Below are 17,740 nucleotides of genomic sequence, written 5' to 3'. Positions count from 1 at the left end.
AGTCCCGCTTGCCTATCACCCTGTCCTTGTTGACCTACATTGATTCCTAGTACCCAACCACCTCCAATTTAAAATTCTCATACTCGTGTTTAAATCCCTTCATGGCCTTGCTCCTACCTATCACTGTCATCTCCTCCAGCCCAACAATGCCTCCCTTCTCCGTTTCTCTAACTTGCCAGTTTGTGCTTCCCCACCCTTCGCTCTACCACTGGTGGTAACGTCTTCTTTTGAAGAATGCATTTTGCCTATATAAATTTGTCTTGCTGCAAATACACATAGTGTCCTCCTTGGAAAATTTTAAGAGCCTGTGGCAATCATTTTGATTTCTCCCTGGGCAAGTTTTTTGTTGTTGGATTTGTTGCGTTAATTTTCACAATAGAATTTTTATTTCCCTTCAATTAAAATACTCTCTCAGCCCTAATTCTCCTCTCTGCACTTCGAAACTTAAAGCAAAAATTGGGCTTTACACCTGTTCAGCATCTGCATAACCGTTTTCTCTTCTTTCACCTCACCCACACGTTCTGAGTTCACAACTTAAATGTGAATAATTGGAATATAAAAATAAACATATATAGCTTCACAAAGGGGACTTTATTACATTGATGCACTCTGGTCCAATTAACCCATGGCCTCTAACCCCGCTTCACTTGAAGACTACACTTGGGAAAATCTGTATTAAGGCGGTGATTAGGGCCCAAAAATGGGGTCAGTAGCCTTACAGCTCCATTAACCCCGCAATTAGCCAGATGTAACTTTCACAAGAGGCCTGCTGCAGGGCAACTGAAGCACCAGCCTGAAACAAGCAGTCGGCCTCTCTCCCACGCAAATCGGGGTCCGAATGACGTTGTTAGGACCCGATTTCAATTTTACGGGACACGTGGAGCAGCGTGCGACGTGCCTGCTCCATCCAAATGTACTGGCGTTCCGATTTTAACAACTGATTTTAAATGGAGCTGGAAGGAGCAGGAATGCTCCTTGAAGCTCCATAAAAACACAGTGGGCTGCTGCCTTTCCGGCCTTGCCCCGCCTCCCCTCCTAGTACCTACCTGCGTGCCTCTGCTGGCATCCTGGCCGATCAATATTCTTGAGGCCGAAAAGCAGCAAGCTGCATCAGCACGCCCGTTTGGTTCAAGTGAGGGTTCTACTGGGGGGTAGGGCATTCACAGTCAGTGATGACTCAAGTTCCTGGTGTGTGGAGAGAGGTGCCAATGATCAATTGGGGCTCAGAGTTCAGGTGGGCAGAAGAGGATTGCAGTGGCTGGTGAAGGTTTGGGGCCCTAGCAGGGTAAGGATGCAGGAGCTGGAGGCAGTTTAAAGGCCTAGGTGAAGGGAGGGGTGCAGTGGCCAGTGGATTCAATACAGGACCTTGCTGTCTTAAAACTTTTGCAAGAATAAACAGCAGTGTTTGCTGTTTAATTAAAACAGGATCTTCACAGCCTTCCCTCCCCCTACCCGACCATCCGCCATCTGAGGCCCAGAAGGCATCTACGACTTGCTGGTCTGTGGTCCTGGCTGGATCTTTCCCTGGACTGGCACCATGCACCTTCCAATGGAAAATTCAGCTGCAGCCTTTGCCTTCTCTGCTGCGCCACCCATCACCCAAAAGAGAAAGAGACAGAAGCAGAAAAGGACAGAATGAGTAACAGGAAAGAGATAGAAACAGGAGAAAAATTAAAACAATACTTCATTCCCAACACACATATCCAGCTATATATAAAAGGAACTTACTGTCTTTGAATACTGTTTTAAAAAAATTAATGAATGATCCAACTTATCCATACCGTTTTGAGGACAATGTAGAATCAGATTGCCTTCTGTGTCCTGGGCTAGGGTTACGGAGCTGATTGTTTCCAAGGTAACTGTTCCAGATTCGTCCTCAATTGTGTTCATGCTCAATCTGAAAGAAATAGAATATAAAATTCAATATATGTATATTCGTAAAAATGTTAAAATATCTTGCAGCAATAATTTTGGTAAATTGTTCCCCAAAAACTTACGCTCAATAAATATTGATTGTCTTATGAAGCTGTGTCTATTTAAAATATATATATATATATCTAGGAAATTAAACTGATACTAGTAAAGGGAGAAAGACTTGCATTTATATAGTGCTTTTCATGTCCTCAGGACATTCCAAAGTGCTTCATAGTCAATGAATTACTTTTTAAAGCATAGTCACTGCTGTTTTGTAAGCATACATGACAGCCAATTTCTGCACAACAAGACCCCACAAACAACAATGAAATAAATGACCAATTGATCTTGTTTGTACTGTTAATTTAGAAATAAATGTTGGCCAGGAATCCAGGGAAATTCCCTGTTGTTCTTTGAGAGAGTGACATGGGATTTCTGGCATTCACCTGAACAGCTAGACTGGGCCTTGATTTAATGTTTCATCCAAAAGACAGCACCTTTGAGAATAGAGCTCTCCCTCAGAAATGTACTGAAACGTCAGTCTACATTACGTGCTCAAGTTCTGGAGCGGGGTTTAAACCCACAACTTTCCGAGCCAAACTAACACTTTTTTTCATAAGAGTGACAGATAGGGTTGTCAACTCTGGTTGGACGCATTCCTGGAGGTGTCATCACATGGCTGCCTACCTCCAACCGCCCGGCCCCCACATTCTTGCCATTGGTCGCCCAATATGCCCATACTGGCAGGGCACCGCCTTCCCACACCAATTGGAAAGTGAACAGACTCTTCATTACCCAAATTGATGATTCTTGACTGTGAGTCAAACGGCCTTTTTTCCCATGTCTGATATTATTATAACTAGTAAACAAAAGTGTTCAAAGAAAATTAATTTAAAAAAACAATATTTTTAATGCCCCTTTTATTTTTCTCCTGGGTTGCTCATAGTAGTGTCCTGGAGATTAATCTTTAATTCCTGGAGACTCTGGAGCAATCCAGGAGGATTGGCAACCCTAGTGATAGATCAACTGAATTATCGTAGAATCATACAGCGCAGAAGGAGCTCATCGTGCCTCTGCCAGCTCTTTGACAGGGCTATCCAATTAGTCCCATTCATCTGCTCTTTCCTCATAGCCCTGCAAATTTTTCCCTTTCAAATATTTATCCAATTCTCTTTTGAAAGTTATTATTGAATCTGCTTCCACCACCCTTTCATGCGCTGCATTCCAGATCATAACAACCTGCTGCGTAAAAATATTTCTCATTTCGCCTCTGGTTCTTTTACCTTAAATCTGTGTCCTCTGGTTACCGACCCTTCTACCACTGGAAACAGTTTCTCCTTATCTACTCTATCAAAACCTCTCATGATTTTGAACACCTCAATCTCCTCTTAACCTTTCCTGCTCTAAAGAGAACAACCCAAGGTTCTCTAGTCTCTCCACGTGACTGAAGTCCCGCATCCCTGGTGCCATTCTAGTAAATCTCTTTTGCACTTTCTCTAAGGCCTTGACATCCTTCCTAAAGTGTGGTGCCAAGAATTGGACACAATACTACATTACGTGGTCTTTTCCACAAATAAAATAAACCCAGATTGCATATATTGCACAAGAAAGAGAACTTCAAATAAAATCATAAAAAACTTGAACTATCTTTGTGTGAAACTCTGAACAGTTGTTCTATTGGTGACCAGGTGTGAGGAAATCTGTTCCCACTGGCTGCCAGTTTGTACCATCTTTATAAGTTACTGTATATGATCATTGATATTCCAATGTATAATTCCCACCCTCTGTGAGGTGGTAGCATACGTTAATTTACAGTTCCACAGATGGTACGTTAAGGAAGCGGTGAATCTTCAAACCTTAGTCTACATAATACATCCTGCCAGGCTATTTGACTGTGAGGGTATCACTGCTGAGCCCAACTCGGTCCTCACCAACATCCACATATGCGCAGTATTCATAAGGAGTCACTGGAAAACAACCAGGATTGGGAGCCCTGGCTGACTTTTCCTATGCTCACTCTTAATTTGGGAGTGCTGACGTCAACCTTAGTGCCATCAATATTATGCCCACAGAAATCAGGCTAATTCAGCATAGATCAAGGACTGAACCAAATACCTTCCTGGCCTGTATGGTTCAGTAAATTAGCCATCAGGGAATCCATATGCAACTTTTTTTTTAAATCACGAGTTCAAAATATTAATGTTGATATGGAAAATAACATAAATGTACTTGACAGCAAGTACATTTATTACATAAGTGAAACTGGCCTTGTAGCTGCCAAAAGAGATGAAATTGTATGACTGTAGGAACATAGAAACAGGAGTAGGCCATTCAGCCCCTCATGCCTGCTCCGCCATTTGATAAGAACATGACTGATCTGTGATCGAACTCCATATACCTGCCTTTGGCCCATATCCCTTAATACCGTTGGTTGCCAAAAAGCTATCTATCTCAGATTTAAATTTAGCAATTGAGCTAGTATCAATTGCCATTTGCGGAAGAGAGTTCCAAACTTCTACAACTCTTTGTGTGTAGAAATGTTTTCTAATCTCGCTCTTGAAAAGTCTGGCTCTAATTTTTAGACTGTGCCCCCTACTCCTAAAATCCCCAACCAGTGGAAATAGTTTCTCTCTATCCATCCTATCTGTTCCCCTTAATATCTTATAAACTTCGATCAGATCACCCTTTAACCTTCGAAACTCTAGAGAATACAACCCCAATTTGTGTAATCTCTCCTCGTAACTTAACCCTTGAAGTCCGGATATCATTCAAGTAAACCTACGCTGCACTCCCTCCAAGGCCAATATGTCCTTCCGAAGGTGCGGTGCCCAGAACTGCTCACAGTACTCCAGGTAGCACAAAGGAAGATGGTAGTGGTTGTTGGAGGCCAATCATCTCAGCCCCAGGGCATTGCTGCAGGAGTTCCTCAGGGCAGTGTCCTAGGCCCAACCATCTTCAGCTGCTTCATCAATGACCTTCCCTCCATCATAAGGTCAGAAATGGGGATGTTCGCTGATGACTGCACAGTGTTCAGTTCCATTCGCAACCCCTCAGATAATGAAGCAGTCCGAGCCTGCATGCAGCAAGACCTGGACAACATCCAGGCTTGGGCTCATAAGTGGCAAGTAACATTCGCACCAGATAAGTGCCAGGCAATGACCATCTCCAACAAGAGAGAGTCTAACCATCTCCCCTTGACATTCAACGGCATTACCATCGCCGAATCCCCCACCATCAACATCCTGGGGGTCACCATTGACCAGAAACTTAACTGGACCAGCCATATAAATACCGTGGCTACGAGAGCAGGTCAGAGGCTGGGTATTCTGCGGCGAGTGACTCACCTCCTGACTCCCCAAAGCCTTTCCACCATCTACAAGGCACAAGTCAGGAGTGTGATGGAATACTCTCCACTTGCCTGGATGAGTGCAGCTCCAACAACACTCAAGAAGCTCGACACCATCCAAGATAAAGCAGCCCACTTGATTGGCACCCCATCCACCACCCTAAACATTCACTCCCTTCACCACCGGCGCACTGTGGCTGCAGTGTGCACCATCCACAGGATGCACTGCAGCAACTCGCCAAGGCTTCTTCGACAGCACCTCCCAAACCCGCGACCTCTACCACCTAGAAGGACAATGGCAGCAGGCGCATGGGAACAACACCACCTGCACGTTCCCCTCCAAGTCACACACCATCCCGACTTGGAAATATATCGCCGTTCCTTCATTGTCGCTGGGTCAAAATCCTGGAACTCCCTTCCTAACAGCACTGTGGGAGAACCGTCACCACACGGACTGCAGCGGTTCAAGAAGGCGGCTCACCACCACCTTCTCGAGGGCAATTAGGGATGGGCAATAAATGCCGGCCTTGCCAGCGACGCCCACATCCCGTGAACGAATAAAAAAAAAAGGTGCAGTCTAACCAGGGTTTTGTATAGCTGCAGCATAACTTCTGCCCCCTTGTACTCTAGTCTTCTAGATATAAAGGCCAGCATTCCATTTGCCTTCTTGATTATTTTCTGCACCTGTTCATGACACTTCAATGATTTATGTACCTGAACCCCTAAGTCCCTTTGGACATCCATTGTTTTTAACTTTTTACTATTTAGAAAGTACCCTGTTCTATCCTTTTTTGATCCAAAGTGGATGACCTCACATTTGTCTACAATGAATTCCATTTGCCACAGTTTTGCCCATTCACCTAATCTATCAATATCGCTTTGTAATTTTATGTTTTCATCTACACTGCTTACAATGCCACCAATCTTTGTGTCATCGGCAAACTTAGATATGAGACTTTCTATGCCTTGACTGTAATAAAACATTCCTGTTAATTATTCTGCATTTGAATACTGGTTGTTTACATCTTGGTGTTCAAAAAAGTGTTTGAGATTTTTTTTGCTTATGTATAGTAATTCCTGTGGTAATTCTTTTACATTTTTATGAACATAAGAAATAGGAGCAGGAGTAGGCCAGACTACCCCTCGAGCCTGCTCCGCCATTCAATAAGATCATGGCTGATCTTCGACCTGAACCCCACATCCCTTGATTCCCCCAGAGTCCAAGAATCTATCCATCTCAGCCTTGAAGAGATTCAATAACTCAGCATCCACAGCCCTCTGGCGTAGAGAATTCCAAAGATTCACAACCCTCAGTGAAGAAATTCCTCCTCAGCTCAGTCTTGAATGGCCAACACCTTATCCTGCAATTATGCCCTCTAGCTCTAGACTCTCCAGCCAGGGGTAACAATCTCTCAGCATCTACCCTGTCAAGCCCCCTCATAATCTTATATGTTTCAATGAGATCACCTCTCATTCTTCTAAACTCCAGAGAGTATAGGCCCATTCTACTCAACTTCTCTTCGCAAGTCAACCCTCTCATCCCAGGAATTAATCTAGTGAACCTTCATTGCACCGCCTCTAAGGCAAGTATATCCTTCCTTAGATGAGGAGACCAAAACTGTACACAGTACTCCAGGTGATGTCTCACTAATGCCCTGTACAACTGTTGTAAGACTTCCTTACTCTTGTACTCCAACCACCTTACAATAAAGGCCAACGTGCTATTTGCTTTCCTAATTGCCTGCTGTACCTGCATACTAACTTTTTGTGTTTCTTGTACGAGGACACCCAAATCTCTCTGAACACCAACATTTAACAGTTGCTCACTATTTAAAAAATATTCTGTTTTTCTATTCTTCTTACCAAAGTGAATAACCTCACATTTCCCCATATTGTACTCCATCTGCCACCTTCTTGCCTCTTCTCACTTAACCTGTCGACATCCCTTTGCAGACTCTTTGTATCCTCCTCACAGCTTACTTTCCCACCTAGCTTTGTATCGTCAGCAAACTTGGATACATTACACTTGGTCCCTTCATTTAAGTCAGTAAAATAGATCGTAAACAGCTCAGGCACAAGCACCGATCCTTGCGGCACCCCACTAGTTACAGCCTGCCAACCTGAGAATGACCCGTTTATCCCTACTCTCTGTTTTCTGTCCTTAACCAATCCTCTATCCATGCTAATATGTTACCCCCAACTCCATGAGCCCTTTTGCACGAAAACACAGAGGAGCTTGTATACCATGCAACAATTAATGCTCTGTGCTGTGAGAGATCAAGCACAATGTTTATGGTTTGTGGTGAGAGAAATCAGGTAAGATGTGAACTGCAAATTTTGTGGCTTCCATTTCAATAAGTGGAATCAGACAGATTTTATTTCATGACACTTTTTTTCTGACCTTTTTCGCAATGTCTCAGTCCAACCAGCTTATTAGTTCAGCCAAATCATCTGTCACGATAAAAGACACACTATATTATTAAGGATTTATGTGGGCATAGCTCATGGTTATAGGATGACGCAAGGGAGCATGTATATGTGATAACTGAATGCCTTTGGCAAGTGGCACAACCTGTAACAGTTGTGGGTTTTCTGTATCACTTTAGAATATGTTTATTTCACAGAAAATGTTATCCACTCCAGTTATGTAAGAAAGCTTGACATGTGACTCCATCTGTTTCAAGAGAGGCAGTGAGGTTCAGCGTGATGTTGGAAACAGATTTGACTATATTTCCACAGTCATTAGAGTTTGTCTGAGAATTATGCAGTTGAATCTCATCTTGGAGCTGGACATCTGGTGAGCTGATGACATTGTCCTTTCACACTTGGATTTAGGGATGTGCTGGTCTTCCCCATTTATTAAAGTATTTCCATTCCATAGCCAATCTGCAGCACAATGGGTAGATGAAAATGGAATCATAAACAGATGGAGTAAACTGTTACAAGGGAACATAGCCACAGGAGTAGGCCATTCAGCCTTTTGCACCATTCAATAGATCATAGCTGATCTGTACCTCAACTTCATTTACCTGCCGTTGCTCCATATCGCTTGATACCCTTACCTAATAAAAATTTATTGATCTCAGTCGTGAAAATTCCAATTGCCCAGCATCAACAGCCTTTTGGGGGAGAGAATTCCAGATTTACACTACCTTTTGTTTGGAAAAAGTGCTGCCTGATTTCATTCCTAAATGGCCTAGCTCTAATATTAAGACTGTGCCCCCTTGTTCTGGATTCCCCCACCAGAGAAAATAGCTTCTCTGTATCTACTTTATCAAATCCTTTTATCATTTTAAACATCTCAATTAGATCATCGCTCAATCTTCTAAACTCAAGGGAATACAAGCCAAGTTTATGCAACCTGTCCTCATAATTTAACCCTTTAATCCCTGGTATCATTCTGGTGAATCCAAGGCTTTGTCTTTCCTGAGGTTCGGTGCCCAAAACTAAATGAAGACTCCAGATGGGGTCTGACCTAGGCTCTGTATAACTGAAGCATCACTTACTCATTTTTGAATTCCAACCCACTTGAGGTAAAGGCCAACATTCCATTTGCCTTCTTGATTATTTTTTGTACCTGTGCACTAGCTTTTAGGGATGTGTGTACCTGGACACCCAAACCCCTTTGCTCCTCCGTAGCTACTAGTCTCTCATCATTAAGAAAATATATCGATGTCTTTTTGGATCCAAAATGGATGACCTGCCACTTCCCCACAATGATCTTCGTCCGACACAGTTTTGCCCACTAACTTAATCTGTCTATGTCCTTTTGTAACTTCTTGCTCCCATCTATACAACTTACTGTGCCTCCTAACTTAGTGTCATCTGCAAACTTGGATATACAATTCTCTACTCCTTCAACCAAGTCGTTGATGTATATGGTGAAAAGCTGAGGCCAAAGTACAGATCCCTGGATAATACCATTTGTCACATCCTGCCAATCAGAGTACATTCCCTTTATCCCTACTCTCTCTCTCTCCTTCCTCCCAGCCAATTACTAACTCATGTCACAAGGTTACCTCCAATTCCATGCACTCTCATTTTTGCTAATAATCTCTTGTGCTGAACCTTGTCGAATGCCTTCTGGAAGTCCATATAGGCAACATCCATAGACATTCTCCTATCCACTATGCTAGTGACCTCTTCAAAAAATTCAACTAAATTGGTCAGATATGACATACCCATCATAAATCCATGCCCACTCTTTTTGATCAGCTCGTACTTGTTCAAATGCTCAGTCAATCTATCGCTGATGATAGATTCCAGTACCTTCCTCACAACTGATGTTAAAGTGATGGGTCTGGAATTTCCTGGTTTCTACCTTCCTCCCGTTTTGAATAATGGAGTGACATTTGCAATTTTCCAATCCAAAGGCAGAATTCCCATATCTAGAGGCATTTCCTCTCCTTCGGTATTTCTGTCCAAAGTACTTTGAAGGCACTTACTTGGTTGGATATCTTGCCAACCCATTCTTCTAATGTGTACAGAAATAGCAACTGTTTTATTGCAGCAAAATAAACACATGAAGTTGTGGAGTACAATAGAAGCTGCTTAGTGTCATTACTCCTGGGAACTTCTGATTTCATCACAGTAACAATGCAACTCGTGTGCTGTGGGGAAAATTCATTTTGAAAACTCTTAATTAGCATTTAAAACAAATTAATTTCATGTTGTAATAATCAATATATCCTTATAAACAATGTAATATTTGTTCACTTAATATTTGTACCCAAAGTGCACATATTTTCAGAATTATAAATAGCACAACGAGACCCTTAAGTGCAATCCCATCCAAGATGATTTTCTTTTCTTTATGGTTAGTGTCCCTAAATTAGCTAAGATTCTTTTTTTTTGGAGAGTGGGGGTTATAATACAATGCATTCAACATACGTCTGACTAATTTTCTACAAGTCATGCACCTTATCAGTAGTTTCTACTTAATTGAGTTTAAGCATAAACATTTTTGAAATGTAATTGTAACGTACCCTCATTCTTCATAAGCCTTTATAAAACACTGGTTCGGCCACAACTGGAGAATTGTGTCCAGTTCTGGGCACCGCTCTTTAGGAAGGATGTTAAGGCCTTAAGGGAGGGTGCAGAGGATATTTACTAGAATGATTCCAGGGATGAGGGATTTAAATTACGTGGATAGACTGGAGAAGCTGGGATTGTTCTCCTTGGAACAGAGAAGGTTGAGAGGAGAATTGATAGAGGTGTTCAAAATCATGAAGGGTCTAGATAGAGAGAAACTGTTCCCATTGGTGTAAGAGTCAAGAACCAGAGATTTAAGGTGATTGGCAAAAGAACCAAAGGTGATATGAGGAAAAACTTTTTAAACACAGCGAGTAGTTAGGATCTGGAATGCACTGCCCGAGGGAGTGGTGGAGGCAGATTCAATCACGGCCTTCAAAAAGGGAACTGGATAAGTACTTGAAACGAAAAAATGTGTAGGTCTACGGGGATAGGGCAGGGCAGTGGGACTGGCTGGATTGCTCATACATAGAGCCGGCGCGGGTGCGATGGGCCGAATGGGCTCCTTCCGTGCTGTAACCTTCTATGATTCTATGATTCATAATATCATAGTATGTTACAGCACAGAAGGAGGCCATTCAGCCCATTGTGCCGGTTCTTTGAAAGAGCTATCCCAATCAGTGCCATTCTCCAGATCTTTCCCCAACGCCTTGTAAGTTTTGTCCCTTCAAGTATTCATCTAATTCCCTCATGAAAGTTATTATTGAATCTGCTTCCACTACCTTATCAGGCAGTGCATTCCAGATCATAACAATTCATGAAAGTAGTTCTTTTATATTAGATTTTTGAATTAAGGAATTTGATACACTAATCCAACTGTTTCCACCTCCTGCTACCAGGATTCCAGATCACTAAGTCAAAAGTGTAATTGCGTCATTGTACTGAACACTGGGCAGAAAATAGGGTCGGGCTACATGTGGGTTAAAATATACAGTAGTATGCGCAGTCCAGCACATACAAAATTGCAGCAACATTGCCACTCTGTTTCTAATTATTAACTTTCAATTGTACATTTCTATTTCCCATGTCATAAATCTGGGAAGGTGGAAGACGCTTTTCACAAAGCTACACTGCAAAGATGTACTCCATGTAGAACAACATGGAGTACATGGTTGGAGCAGTACAGCACAACAGTGGAAGAATGCACATTTGAGACCGTATTTGAACTCAGCACTCTGCTGAGTTCCCAATCTCAGTCATGCTGCGCTGGGAAGGAAATAGTATTGGCTAGGTGTCTCTTATTTTCAGAGGGTGGGGAAGTATGAGGGAGTGTCTCTACTAGGTTGCTCCTCGGTGTCTCCTGTGGTCAGCTAAGAGTGAAGGCCTGGGAACAAAGGCTGCATGACCAAGGAATGGTGGGAGATTAGGGAAAGATTAGCAGAGATCTACAAGGTATCAACCCTCCCTCCGAAAAAAATGGACCATGTTCACTGAAGAATCCCAACACCATTTCCATGACAAAGGCCACTGACTACTTTTAGACTGCTAGGAAATATTCGCTGCCCAGGGATATTATGAATCCTGGCTGCTATAAAGTTTAGATCATATATTTCTCTAGATTACTCAGCCTTTGCTGCTTCCTTGTTTACTTTGAAGGACGTACCCATTAGATGCTCACAAAAGAACATGGATGTTGAAACCTGCCCAAAAGATTCAGTCCCCATATTTGAAATCTTAGAAATGTTTCTATGGATCGTCGTAATGGGGCAAGCCTTCTTAAAGGTCAATGTCCTATAATCAATCTGTATGATGATCACCATCTTAAATTTCTCCTTTATCAATTTGCTTAATCTTCAAGGTAGGTCTAACAAAGAAAAGAGGACTTGTATTATATACCACTTTCACATTTCAGAAACATCTCAAAATGCTTCATAGAGTGAATTACCTTTGGAGTGCATTGACTGTTGTTATGTAAACAAATGCAGTAGCCATTTTTCACATAACAAGATCCCACAAACATCAATGAAATGGTTGACCAGATAATATATTTTTGGTGGCATTGGGTGAGTGAGCAGCGCTATATAAATGTAAGTTTTTTTTGTTGTTCAAGACATCTGTCTTCTTGGAAGAGCCCCATTGTACAAACTAATGAAACACTGATAATCTCTTTAGACAATCTTCTTGGAAAAAAATCCCACTGTAAAGCACAGTATGAAAGAGAAAATACGCAGGTAGCAACAGAGGGAGAAAAAACCAATCGTGAACTTCAAGTACCATCTGATGTGCACTAAAGGCATGGGAAGAGAAAATGTGGATTTGACTGTAATTTGACTGCAAATTAAAAATGAAAACACCCATTCTGATTAGATAATAAACTTTTAGATAGTATTTGATAATTTCCACTATTTATTAATGTTCTAAGGTAACACAATGTAATATTAATCTCTGTACAAAGCTCTTATCTGCTGTTAACACTTTACACCAGGAGAAAACAGTATACTGTATACATTTCTAGGTTTGTTTTTATGTAGATTTTTTTTTACAATTATACTTCTTTAAAAAAGTCAATTCCACCTGGTGACGTTTGATAACTATCATTTAAGTAATTTAAAAGGGGAATCGGACACTGAACACACTCAAAGGATATGGGGAAAAGGCAGGAAAGTGGAGTTGAGGTAAAAATCAGATCAGCCATGATCTCATTAAATGGCGGAGCAGGCTCAAAGGGCCAAATGGCTTACTCCTGCTCCTATCTCTTATGGTCTTATGGAACTGGTCCTGAGCTATCGTCATGATGCAAGCATGCTGATACACTGAACTGCATTTAACAGAACGAAGGAGGAGGGGGGGCATAGAATGGGTGGTAGAATGCAGCATTCATGAAAAACTGGGTCTCTGCTAAATGTCAGTTGTATGGAAACTGGTCCGTTAACACTGTCTAGTGGCCTCTGATTGTGCAAGATATCTGCATCGGGTATCTGTTGTACTGGAGTACGGTAAAGCACCTGGGAGTGCAGGCTGTCCAAAGGAGTGAAGAATCTTTCTCTGCACTGCACACCTTTATAGGTTTTAGGTCATTCTCTTGGGTACAGCAGTACTGGTCACTCCTGAGTGTACACACATACTCACCATTATCTAACTGTATGACCAAGTAACCCAAGGGTGTAACATTAGGACCAACCTTGTGATCTGAACCTGATATTGTGTCTTTTGCACACACTTTCACATGTATTTCTCTGCCTTTTTTGAAAGTAGACTGTATATTGTATATAGTTGTGTCAGGGTATATTTGCTGAGTTTACTCTGACTTTGTACCATTAAGCATTTTCCTATGTACCTGAGTTCTTCATATCGAGGTAGTTATATAATAAACAGGATTTTTTAGCTAAATTCTTTGTCCTATCCAAAAAAATTACTTTTGAAGACAAATTGCTACTTAAAGATTTATGTTTATAAAAAAATATATACATTGCTTTGTTCTGGTGCCATCTAGTGTTCTCCATAGACTAAACAGATAATTTACTGTATCATTTTGTCTAAATTAAATACATACTTTTTTCACAGCATTGAGGAAGGTACAAGAGTTATTGCTCGATGAAAATGTTTGCAAAAACAAGGCTTATAATAATCAAGTATACATGGGTTATGGACTATGCAGTTCACTATTCTTAATGTAATATGAAACTCTGCTAAATAACCTAGCAGTAATTTTGACAGGCACTTCAGTAGTAGCACATGGTTTTGAAAATCAGGCCTACCTTTTCTCTCACCTGTGCTCATGTCTAGTAAGGCTTTGTCATACAGTATTAAAGCCAGCTTTTATACCATGAGGATCACAATACAAGATATGTTGTGGAGCCTTAAAGTGTATTTATGTATAGAACCACATGAATTTTCCCATATGACCAATGTGTCATAGCCCTCTTATCTTGTGTATAGTAATGGAGGTTTTTTTTTAGTATTTAGGCATTTTTAGCCATTAACCACTTAAATGCCACTATCCATGAAATCCTACATCATCTCTTAATCCTGGATAAACTCCTGTAAAAATTGCTGAAACCAGCTTCATAGTTTGCAGACTTGGCCAATAAACTGTACTATCCATAAAGTAGCTTAAAGCTGTACCAAACACTTGATTGTTGTGTACCTCATTTATACCAGTGGGTATAATTAATGACAGCCACAAAGTGCAATTGAAACAGATGATTTGACAAGTTGTAGCGATATTAGGATTTATTTTACTAATTAAGGGAACTTATCAATTTATATATGTAAAAAAAAGACATCAGGAACCACAGTTAACAAGTACAATTGGTGAACGATATCAATGTACAAATAGAAAAAAGAACTTGCATTAATATAGTGTCTTTCACAACCTCGGGATGCGTGAAAACGCTTTACAGCCAATTAAGTGCTTTTGAAGTGTAGTTACTCTTGGAGTATAGATAAATGTAAAATAATACATGCAAATTGCCAAAGCCAAAATAGATACACAACTACAGTAAAACAGAATGAATACAACTGTGTTCTGGATTCAGAAGTGCATTCATCTTTGTTGAAGTATTTTAAAAAGCACAAAAAGTTTACTAAAATGATTTCCCTAAACACTACATCACTTGTGTAACACAACAAAAAGACACACAGCTGCTGTCATTATCCATGATAAACATTGTGCCTCTTATTACAAAATGTAGATCTGACTCAGAATTGCAGAGTCAGCCAGTATATCTGCAGATGTGAGGCTGTTGTGGCACTTAATAGGAGCCTGTTATTTCTCATTAAACCATTTATTCCTCCTATTATACATTACACTTAAAGGGATATTCAGATTTTTTTTTAAAAAAGGAAAATGATAAAATTATCAATAGTTTCAAAGCAAAAGCACCTCTTTTGGCACTTTGTTCCCACACAAAACTTCCACTCTTTGACTCTGGCCTCCTTTGAATTCCCCATTCCTCACTTCACCTTCAGACATCTTGACCCCACACCCTGGAATGCTCTCCTGAATCCCCTCCTTCAAAAACTACCTCTGATAATTCCTTAGGGTTACTCACCACCTCAACCCTTCTCCCACCATTTCTCACTGCCCAGTTATATTCACCTTTGCAGTGCTTGGGAACGTTTTAACAGGAATTATATAACTGCAAGATTTTGTTGTAATACTAATGTGGCTGTAAGATTCAAGCAGCCAAAAAAAATCCCTCAAGTTTCCCACAACTCTCCCAAACATATCTGACTAAAAATCTGAAATATGCATAAGCTTACCACAGCCCCTCCCCCTTATAAAATTGAGGAGAAATGGATGTACAAATCAATCCTGAATTAGATTAATCCACCGTTAAATAAAAACTGTTCCTAAAAACTAGCTCTGACAAAAGATCCACATTGTTCCCCCCACCCCCAGATACTGATCGACCTACTGTGGACCTGGTGCATTTTGTCATCCAGATTCGTGTCTGTATTTGTTAATTCCAAAATTATATTTAATGAAGTAACACAAAAAAAAAACTGTCTGAAAATCAGGCTGTGCCTCAGGGTCACATTTCCAGCAGTGACCAAACAACACTTGCAATTATTGTACATTTTTTTAAAAAAAAATACCACTACTCCAAGGAATTATAATAAAGCAGAAACACACAAAACATGTTGCACATTAAAATGCTGACAGTTTTATTTACTTTTTTTCTTTTTTAAAAAAAAAACCCGCCCTGGTTCAATCTCCAGCGACTTTAGCTGGATGGTCAGCCATTAAGGCCCCTGAGCAACAAACCCAGCGAGCGCCCCATTGTCAATAAAAGGAAACACAGGCGCCATGTTTTTCCACAGCTGCCTTCTTGTATCTGTCTCTATCTCTCGGCCGCTGAGCGATCCCCCCCCCCCCGCTCGGTTTGCTGCCTCCAACCTCTCGCGAATCACACCCACACCCTCCTCCATCACAACCTTTACTGCATTTACTTACTTCCTGTTTTTAAGTACGGGCACTTTTTGACAACGTCCAGAGACCAGGATGACAAAATACCAGGATGGAGAGAAAAAAAAAACGCCAAAACACATCCGAACGCGTGAACCGCCCGGCGGAAACCAGCCGAACCGGCCTTACCTCACATCCGCTCGGCTACCATGGAAACGTGGCCCAAAACGGGCCGAAAGCCTATATATTAACATCAAAATAACTAAACTGAAATGGTGCCCTGTTCCCCCCCCCCCCCCCCACTTTTTCAAATGCCTGTTCTTATAAAATCCATAAGGAGACACTGGGCAACCCCAGTGCCATCTAACAAAAAAAAAACCCTAACAAAAGTGCCCCCTTTTGAGAGGGGCAAAACTAATAGAAAACGAAATCATAAAAAACAAAGGAAACATCAAATTAAATAATAATACTGCCACCCGTGTCCAATATGCCCTGTGGTCCCTTTTCAAATGCTGACTTGCTTCCTGTGTGTTTCCAACATTTTTATTGTTATTGCAACCAACACACTGATTATCCAATCAGGCTGCCAGTACTTGTTTTGGTTTTTCTTTGGTTTTTTTGCACATAAACACACCCTAAACCGCCCCCCCCCACTTATAAAAGGGGGCCTAAAAAAGAAAAAAAAATCAGGCTGCCAGCAGACTAACCCCAGTGAGATTTTGGAGGGAAGGACTAAGTTTAAGGTTGTGGAGTGTTGCCAAATTTGATCAGTAATTTAGGGGCTGCTTGTGTGTTACAAACCCATCATTTATTCCAACTGAAACAAAATATAAACAAAATCATAAGATGTGCATATTTTGAAACAAAAATAGAAAATACTAGAAGCACTCATCAAGTCACGTATCTGTAAAAAAGGGAACTTATAAAGTTTCATGCATAAGCAACCTGAAATGTTAACATTTCCCTTTCTTTACAGGTGCTACCTGATGCTGAATGTTTCCAGTACTTTCTGATTTTCAGCATTTGCAGTTTTTAGATATGTGTGTTTTACAAGTCACAAGATATTTACAGATGAGGAAAGTCTAGCTTAATTAATCCATCCAGAAATATCCTACTGTCCCCCAATTGTGGCACCCAATTGTTTCTTAAATGAATTACCTCTTCTACCTTATATTCTACTTTTGACTATATAATTCAACATCCTATTAGCTTGGTTGATAGTTGCTCTGCATTTTTGGACCTATGTAGCATTGAGTCTACTAACACTCCATCCTTAGCGATTTCAATACCATTCATGGAGTATGCGGTCATCTATTTTCCCTTCCTGTGTACAGCACTTTACACTTGTCTGCATTAAATTTGATCTCTCATTGTTCTTCCCAATTGCATATTTTGTCCAACTTATTCAGTAATTTTTGCCAAGTCCACTGTTCTCCTATCTGCAAATTTGACCACTTTACATTGAGTTTCTGAATCCAGGTCATTTAGTACACAGTGGCAGTCCCAATACCAAACATTGAGGTATCCCACTCATTACTTTCACCTATTCCAACATAAGTCCTCTAATGCGTACTTGTTTCCTAACCTTCAGCCAGTTT

The 17,740-nt window shown here is 40.9% G+C and overlaps 1 protein-coding gene across 1 annotated transcript in view; it reads right to left on the bottom strand.

The window, feature by feature from the left end:
• dmtf1 (cyclin D binding myb-like transcription factor 1) overlaps nt 1-16,284 on the bottom strand; it is a 59,955-nt gene extending 43,671 nt beyond the window's left edge. The window contains exons 1-2 of the mRNA XM_068005030.1: nt 16,191-16,284; nt 1,782-1,897 (exon numbers count right to left, since the gene is read on the bottom strand). Of these exons, the coding sequence (XP_067861131.1) occupies nt 1,782-1,890 (109 nt within the window). The 5' untranslated portion in view covers nt 1,891-1,897; nt 16,191-16,284. The remainder of the gene's footprint in view (nt 1-1,781; nt 1,898-16,190) is intronic.
• Between the last annotated feature and the right edge of the window lie 1,456 nt (nt 16,285-17,740).

The sequence above is a fragment of the Heptranchias perlo genome, chromosome 24 (genome assembly GCF_035084215.1).
Source record: "Heptranchias perlo isolate sHepPer1 chromosome 24, sHepPer1.hap1, whole genome shotgun sequence".
Classification (NCBI taxonomy): domain Eukaryota; kingdom Metazoa; phylum Chordata; class Chondrichthyes; order Hexanchiformes; family Hexanchidae; genus Heptranchias; species Heptranchias perlo.
This window is presented reverse-complemented; position numbering and strand designations above follow the sequence as displayed.